This window comes from Lepidochelys olivacea, assembly GCF_965140295.1.
Source record: "Lepidochelys olivacea isolate rLepOli2 genome assembly, chromosome: 8".
NCBI classification, from domain to species: domain Eukaryota; kingdom Metazoa; phylum Chordata; order Testudines; family Cheloniidae; genus Lepidochelys; species Lepidochelys olivacea.
This window is the reverse complement of record NC_140418.1, coordinates 21,139,013-21,147,688: the sequence shown is the minus strand read 5'-3', so window position 1 is coordinate 21,147,688 and position 8,676 is coordinate 21,139,013. Positions and strand designations below refer to the sequence as shown.

The window sequence follows — 8,676 nt, the reverse complement described above, 5'->3', positions numbered from 1 at the left end:
TTCAAGTCTGTAATTTGGGGTGTATCTAAGCGTGTGGAGTTGTTTTCAAAAGCAACCTGAACCCAATGCTCCCCATGCCTGCAACCCATCTCCAACTACCTTCCTGCCCAAAGGGTCAGCACGGTGGCAGACTGTGTGCCTCCTCCTGTCATCCACCCCTGCCTTGTTGTGCTGTGTGTGCTATGGAGTAAGAAGTGCTGCAATTCGTCAACACAGGTACTCCAGACAACACTCAGTGTGTACACGGTGGTGCTGGCTGGCAGGGGTGGGACATATAACCACCACTGTACCAATCCCCCGGGCAGATGGAGGTAATCAGAGAGGTCCTGAGTTGAGAGGGGCGCGGACAAATCGCTGGGGAATAGAGCACAGGGTGGGGCAAGCACATGGAGCATGAACAGGGTAGTGTATGGAGGGGGGGGGCACAGGGGGAAGGAAGGGACAGCACCATTGTCAGCTCTTGTGATTTTAATGTGAGTCTCATATTTGTCCTTGAAGCCCCAGCTTCCAGGAGACTGTGGGAGAATCTCAGCATTTGTTGTTAAAGTACATTACTAGTTTTCATGGTTATGAAGAAAAAATAGGATCCCCCTCTGCCCCCCCCCCGGCTCAAATAGCAATAAGCATGAAAAATACCCCCAGTACACGTGTGTTTTTAAAAATCTGGTGATTTGATAAGCCAATCCTGTGATTTTTTTTAGGGGCCTGATGAGCAAATTTGGAGGGCAAAATGGGTCCAGAGGCACAGAGTGGCGTGGGTGGGGTGGAAGAAGACACTGCCCCCTCCCCCCACGCGCGCCTCCAGAGTCATGCACAGAGACACACTATAAATGCAGGGCAGTGTGCAAATTGGGGGCTTTCAGGGCTGGAGGAATGAGCGGTAGAGCCAGCTCCTTATTCTTCCATCCCTGCCCCCTGCTCTCCCTGCCCCCCCAAAACAAACAAACAAACAGAACCGGGTTGGGTGGTTGCACTAATCCTTCTGACAGGTTTCAGAGTAACAGCCGTGTTAGTCTGTATTCGCATAAAGAAAAGGAGTACTTGTGGCACCTTAGAGACTAACCAATTTATTTGAGCATAAGCTTTTGTGAGCTACAGCTCACTTCATCGGATGCATGCCGTGGAAACTGCAGCAGACTTTATATATATACAGAGAATATGAAAAAATACCTCCTCCCACCCCATTGTCCAGCTGGTAATAGCTTATCTAAAGTGATCATCAGGTGGGCCATTTCCAGCACAAATCCAGGTTTTCTCACCCTCCACCCCCCCACACAAATTCACTCTCCTGCTGGTGATAGCCCATCCAAAGTGACAACTCTCTACACAATGTGCATGATAATAAAGTTGGGCCATTTCCTGCACAAATCCAGGTTCTCTCACCCCCTCACCCCCCTCCCAAAAACCACACACACAAACTCACTCTCCTGCTGGTAATAGCTCATCCAAAGTGACCATTCTCCCTACAATGTGCATAATTAAGGTGGGCCATTTCCAGCACACATCCAGGTTTTCTCACATCCCCCCCACCCCCATACATACTTCTTCTGAGCAGATCAAGCCGATGCAACCCCCCGGCCCGGGCAGGTCTAAGCAGTCACGCCTCACCGCTGCCCTCTCCGGGCCATGCTGGGATCCGCACCTCCCACCCGCGTGCACGGCCGGAGCGTGTCACTCAGCAGCGGGGCTGGGGCGCGCGGCGCAGAGACGAGTCGCCGTGGCAGGGGGAGCCGGGCTGTGCGGGCTGAGCACAAAGGCTCCCTTTGGAAGACGCGCACGGCGCGGAGGCCGCCTTCCTCTCCTCTGGGGAGCGCCGCTTGTCTCCCGAGCAGCCTGATTTGCGCTCCCGAATGGGGAGGGGAAATTGCTCTTCCCCGTGAGGTGAAGGCGTTTTGCTGTTGAACTTTTGGTTGCTTTTAGCTGCTGCCGTACGGCTCCCTTTGTCCCTTCCTAAAAAGAAGCTGGGGCCAAATGAGGAGACCGATGGGGCTAAAATGATGATGGGGTGGGGAATCTACTGTTCAGAGCACAAGTTGACTATCCCCACCAGAATTCAGTCTCCAAGAGTCCTTTGCCCGCATCCTCTGGAGCAGTGGTTTTGGGGGTCCGGGAAAGGTGGGGTTACCACCGAATAGTGGTTTTCAACCTGTGGGCCCACACAGCCTGTGTCTGAAATTTCCAAAGGGCTCCGCATTTCCATTTGAAAATTTGTAGGGGTCTGCAAATGAAAAAAAGGTTGAAAACCACTGCTCTGGTGCTCCCCAGAATGCGACTGGCGGGGCTGCCGCCTCGGGGCAATGACGGGGACACCAAAGCCAGTCCGAGCTGGAGCAGCAGACCGGGAAAGGCAAAGGCAGCAGCAGGAGACAGTGCCAGAAACTCTGGCGGCCTCAGTAGTTCGTGTAACTGGAAGAAGAACAGGAGGACTTGGCGCACCTGAGAGACTAACCAATTTATTTGGGCATAAGCTTTCCTGAGCTACAGCTCGCTTCATCGGATGCTCATGCTCAAATAAATTGGTTAGTCTCTCAGGTGCCACAAGTCCTCCTGTTCTTTTCGGGAATACAGACTAACACGGCTGCTACTCTGAAACCTGTCACTGGAAAGGCGTCGGTCCCCCCACCTCACCCCGTCCTGCCAGCTGCGGAGGCTAGCGCTGCGAGCAGGCACTGGCTGAGCCTTAGTGTGCTCATAGCCCTTTAAGAGCCCCGGGAGCTGGGCTGGGTCTGAGCACATAACTCACTGCCCGTGCCTGGGCGGGATAGGCTGCTCCGGCAGGGGTGGGCTGGAAGAAGGAGTCCTCCATCTGCAAACTCTGGAGAGAGGGGCCCGGAGGGAGGAAGAGAGGAGAGGTGGCAGAGGCTTTGCTATCGCTATCCCAGCTGAGCGTCTCTCTGATCGTGGAGTAGGGCATTTCTTTTTCACCCCTCCTTCCTCTCTATGCTTGCTCCCTAGTCCAAGGCCTGGAAGCTGTATGTGTGGCGGGAGCTGTGCTGCACCAAGCCCCGGTCTCTTGCTCTTCCCCCTCTTTTCTTTGTAGCCCGGAGGATTATTTGTACACTTCCCTTTGCTTTTGGGGGCCGGATTGCAAAGGACAGAGCCATGCCCAGGAGGAGCATCTTGGAGGTGAAGGTGCTGGACGTGCAGAAAAGGCGAACCCCCAACAAACACTATGTGAGTGTCTAACCCTCCCCCCAGTCCCGCCCCCCTGATCTGGGGATGGAGCACCCGGTCCCAAAACCATCCCCAGGACCTTTGGGAAAGGCGTGGGAGCACTTTAAGGTTTCTGACTTTCTGTAACTATTTCCAAATAGACCAAAACTAGCCCTCCCTGGTGCTGCTGGGCTGGGAGCCTGCCAACCCTTTCCTTGTGGGACTCGGTAAAGTCCTGAAAGAAAATGCTGGTTATAGTGATAGCTTCTCTAGCAAAGGGGATCTTCTTAGGATCCGGGTAGCTTTTTCAAGTTTTACTGTGTGTAATTAACCACCCTCTTTCTCCAAGTTAACTTAACAGGGAATTCATTGCAATTGCAATATTTTGTTAGTTGCATTTACAATTTCTTAGTATTACTAGTTAGTCACTTAGCAGCTCCCTACTGAAGAATAAACTCTCTTCTATCTCCTGGGCTGGTGGAGCGCATGAGGTCCCCCGCTGCGCTCTATTTGTGTTGTCTTAACTAAACAAAGGCAGGGCACTGTGTGTCTTTCACACAGTACTAGTTGTAGGGCCAGTATTCCCTTTGGACCTTCTTTGGTTGGGAGGGGAAGGGTTACATATTGCTCACCACAGGGACCTCCTCTCTGGAGAAGTTTGACTCCTTGGTTCCCGAAGCACTGACCCAGCGTGGGAGGCAGAGATTCTTGGTACAGAATTGTAGTAGTCATTTTTTAAAAGTTTGTTTTAGATTATAGTTGCTGGAGCAAAGTCCGGAGAGCAGCTGCCTCCCTGGCTAGCAAGCGGATTTTGTGATTCCCTTAAAGGAAAGTGATGGCTGTTCAGACAATTCTGCTATCTCAGCTCTGGCCTAAATTGTCCTACTTTACACAGTAGGCAGCACTGTACTGCTCTGTGCATATATGAAGCTAACATTAAAAAATGCATGTTGGATTTCTATAGCCTGAGAAGGCAAAGGCAGGGAGTCTTTTCGTATTCACACGTCCCATACCCAGTGCGTACATTGCTGGCTGTTTGAATCCTAGTCTTGATGTATCATGACCGGCTCACAGCAACACTGAGCTGTCAGGTTCTGCCTGGGAGAGCAAGCCTATTGGGAGCACTTGCAGTCTGACTCCTGCCTTATGTCATTACCATTGAAGCAAGATATGTCTATGAATGGACCTCTTGCTCTCTCCTCTCTGATATTCCACCTACCTAGTGGCAAAGGCCTGTTGTTGCTATTTATTTAGCTCAGCAAATGTGCATAATGCTTTACAGACCATGTCAAAATAAGCCCTTTGTCCAAGGAGGTTGTAATCCAGCCCCGGTAGGGTGTCCAGGCCAATGGCTAATAATGCACAGGGGATGTACTGGCTGAAGAAGTCTAACTGAGAAGGCTAGAAAAAGAGAGAGGCAGGTGGCATGCAGGAAGCTGGTGGCTGTTGCAAGTGTGAGGGGCAGCACACAAGAAAGCGAGGAGAAGAACAAGGAGTGATGAGGACTGTAGGATAACATGGGAGCAGAGGTGCAGACAGAACGGTGGTTTTCTGGCTCCTTGTGGGTTGTGAAATGGAAGTCTGCAGTGCCGGATTTGGCAGGGTGCAGATATTAACTGCTTTTGGGGAGCCATTTTGTTGTACTTATAGAATGTGGGGGTTTGTTCCACTTTTAATAGCCATGAGTCCTACAGTCTGCATGGCCTGTTTGTTTCTTCCATGCATAATGCCCAGTTGATAATATCAGTCAGGGAGTTGCTCCAGTGCCGATTTTCAGTATATTCCTGCTAAACTGGGAGCTCTTTGGGGACAGGGATCATCTCTGTCTTTGTGTCTTGTACAGTGTTGTATATGTCTGCGCTTAACTAATGATTGGGAATAAATTCCCCAATGTGATATATTATTGGTGTGGAAGAGACTTTTCATCTTCCTCTAATGTATCTGGCCTTAACCACTTCTGGAGCTGAGATGCTGCTGGATTTAGTCCAGTGTAGTGTGGGAAATCTACGCAGTGCACCGTGTATAATAGAACCCCAGGCACGCCCCTAGCAGACAAAGCTATGGTTAATGTTGGGAACTTGCACTCCCAGTGTTTGTGATTTGCAACCCAGTTCCTCTCATAGTGAAAGGATGATAATGCTGGATAGGTACCTGACAGGTTTGGTGTAATAGAACCCCAGAAAGTGCCATTAGTACATTGTTTTCTAGTGGGTAGATGGACTGGTGCTGGTAACATGGCCTTTAAAATCCACCAGTTGCAGAGTTCTGAGTTGCTGTGCCCCAGCCTATTTTGAAACTGGGACAGACCTGTTTTCTAGATAGCAATCAAGGAGCTCAATTAAACCTGTTTGTACTGCCTGTCTCCGCCCACGTGTGACTGTGAAGTGAAGCTAGAGGGTTCTGTCCTGGATTCACTGTGAGCTGCCCATGTTCTATAAACTACAGATCAAGGGACCTCCCAATACCTAGTGGACACTTTATGAAAAAGCCCTGAAATATAACTAATAAAATTTAAAGCTGGCTTCTCCCCTTGGCATAACCGTAACATGGGACAGTCCATTGACGCACACACTGTTAATTCTGCACCACATAAGGCACCTCCTGTATGGTCTAGGCTATGACGTTAGGAATTTGAGTGACACTCTCCTTCCACTAATGTGCATTTTAATAGTGACTGAGCTGTGACACCCTGGAGTTCTTAGAAGAAATGCTACCTTTTAAAAATGGCAAAGAGTCCAATACGTCTGTTAGTCTATAACAGGGGTCGGCAACCAGTCAGAAGTGGTGTGCCGAGTCTTCATTTATTCACCTTAATTTAAGGTTTTGTGGGCCAAATAATACATTTTAACGTTTTTTAGAAGGGGTCTCTCTCTGTAAGTCTATATAGTATATAACTAAACTGTCGTATGTAGAGTAAACCAGTGTTTTCAAAATGTTTAAGAAGCTTCATTTAAAATTAAGTTAAAATGCTGATCTTATGCCGCCGGCCCGCTCAGCCCGCTGCCAGCCTGGGGTTCCGTTCCGCTAGGCCGGCAGCGGGCTGAGCGGGGTCCCGGCCTCAGCCGGCAAGGAGCCGGCAGGCAGAACCCCAGACTGTCAGCGGGCTGAGCGGGGCTAGTGGCTGGGACCCCAGACCGGCAGTGGGCTGAGTGGCTCAGCCCGCTGACACTCAGCCCGCTGCTGGTCTGGGGTTCCGTCTGCTGGCTTCTGCCAACCAGGGTCCCGGCTGCTGGCCCCGCTCAGCCCACTGCTGGTCTGGGATCCTGGCCCTGCTCACATAAAGTGGGTACCTGCCTTCTCCCTGGTTCTAGCCCATTCTCTTCCTCTCTCTCTCTGCACTGAGCTGAGGGTGGGAGTGCACTGAGCACAGGGCTGGGGGTGAAGGAGCAGGTTGGGGTGTAGGGTCTGGCCAGGAGCTAGAATGAGGGAGGGGGCTCAGGGTTGGGGCAGGAGGTTTGGGTGTGGAGTGCTACCTGGGCAGCTCCCATTTGGTGCAAGGGGTGAAGGTGCGGGGGGAAGGGTGCAGGAGCTCCCGTTTGGCGCTCAGGGTAGGCGTGGGAATGTAGAGGATGCAAGAGTCAGGGTGTGGGGGGCTGGAGTCAGGGCTAGGGTTGTGGGGGGGTTCAGGGGTCAGGATAGAGGGCTGAGTGTGTGTGGGGAGGTGCAGGGGTTAGGGCTAGGGTTGTGGGGTTGCTCCCAGCCCCCTACCCAGAGCGGCTCATGGCAGGGGGCTGGAGGGGATATGCCCTGATTCCACTCCCCTTCCCCAAGACCCCATCCCCACCTCTTCTCCACTTCTCCCCCTCCCTCGCATTGGCCATCAGCTAATCGGTGGCAGGGAGGGAGCGGAGGAGTTGCAGGAACCCAGCCCGCTTGGGGGGGGGGGGGGGGACCTTGCCTGCTCTGCAGCAGCAACCGGCAGAACCAACCTTCTTCACCCTGCACCCGTGGGGGCGCAGAGAAGAGCGGGCCGGGGCAGGCAGGATTTTTAATGGCACGCTGCTGCCTGCCGGGGTCCCGGCTGCCGGGACCCAGCAGGCAGCAGCGTGCCATTAAAAATCGGCTCGCGTGCCATCTTTGGCACACGTGCCATAGGTTGCTGACCCCTGGTCTATAAGGTGCCACAGGACTCTTTGCTGCTTTTACAGATCCAGACTAACACGGCTACCCCTCTGATACCTTTTTAAAAGGTACCTCTCTGGGTTACTCTTGCCTACAGTTTGCTAGCGAAGCTACCATGTGGCAGTGAGCAAATAGCAAGGGAAAACCAGAAGTCTGGTAACATAGCAATAACTAAGCAGATCCAAGCTTTCTTCCCCTGCCCCCAAGGATGCAGACACAAACTTTGCTTTGCTTTTCCTCCTCCAGCCCCCAAACTCACAACTCTTTCCCCCTCTACTTTGTGTTGACCATGCTTGCTCATCTTACTTAGATGATGCATTATCGTTCCTGGAAAATGTATATGTGAGGCAACTTAGCTTCCTACGGTTTCTGTATTTTGTACTGGGAGACTAGGTAACTATTGAACTGTTCTCAGTTTCTGTAGGTGTGTGGAGGATACCTGCAAGAGTGTCTAATTCCTCATTCTTCTAGGCCTCTTTACGTGGGGTTGGGAATTCTCCAGGTCTTTGAGTCCCTGTTTCCCCTCCAGGCTTCTTGTGTGATTGCCACCAGTCCTTCCAACCAAGGAATACTGGACAGGGGTCCTTTTGGAACTCATCCATTCTGTTCTTTAATCAGCCAGAGAGGTCATTTTGCTGCCTGCTGTATACCTCCACAAAGACAGTCCCAGGGGATCAGATGGAATCAGGAGCATTGGTAACATTCACTGTCTTCTAGCAGAGAAAAATCTTTCGTGAATTCTTGGGGGTGGGAATGGAGATGGGGACATTTTAGTGGGATTCTGGTTGGCTTTGTGGTATGGACAATTCCCATCACTACTCAACATGTGCAGTTTGGAGGATAAAACCCTTAATGTGGTGGAACATCCTGCCCTGAAACTTTCTGGCTTGTGAGGAGAATGTGGATGAAAGGTGTGTTCTTTAACTGGTCTCTGGTGATTGACTGTGTGCTGCTCATCCACTCATTGCTTCCTGGGAGGTTCCCCTCTTTGAACCCCCCCAAGTCTCAACATCCTGTCTTATTCCTTCACAATAGTTCTCCTCGGATGGAGTTAAGAAACAGGGCAAGCCAAGGAGGCTGAAAGCTGGATCAGTGCCTAGGAAGTGTCTAGAATCTTCCAGAAAGCAGAGCCTCACAGAGCTGTGTTGGTGCTGGAGTAAATGAGAAGAGTGCTGTCTCTATCTGAAGAGATCAGTAGGAACCAGGCAGATTCACCAAGCCAGTTAATTATATAGAATCATCCCCTCCTCCTTTGCTGGAAAAAATAGGTTTTGAACGCAGCTGAGTCATCTTGCTTTTGACTGTATCTGCTGGCAAATCAGAGCCAGCCACAAAATATACATACTAAACCTTAGCTTCCAAGCATCTCATTTCTGAGCATAAACCTGCTCTTTTCCGTCC

The 8,676-nt window shown here is 51.2% G+C and overlaps 1 protein-coding gene across 2 annotated transcripts in view; it reads left to right on the top strand.

The window, feature by feature from the left end:
• The first annotated feature begins 2,812 nt into the window (after positions 1-2,812).
• Positions 2,813-8,676, top strand: part of SH3PXD2B (SH3 and PX domains 2B) — a 118,942-nt gene continuing 113,078 nt past the window's right edge. For both annotated transcript variants that reach the window (XM_084637428.1, XM_084637427.1), the window contains exon 1: positions 2,813-3,174. In XM_084637428.1, the coding sequence (XP_084493554.1) occupies positions 3,103-3,174 (72 nt within the window). In that variant the 5' untranslated portion in view covers positions 2,813-3,102. The remainder of the gene's footprint in view (positions 3,175-8,676) is intronic.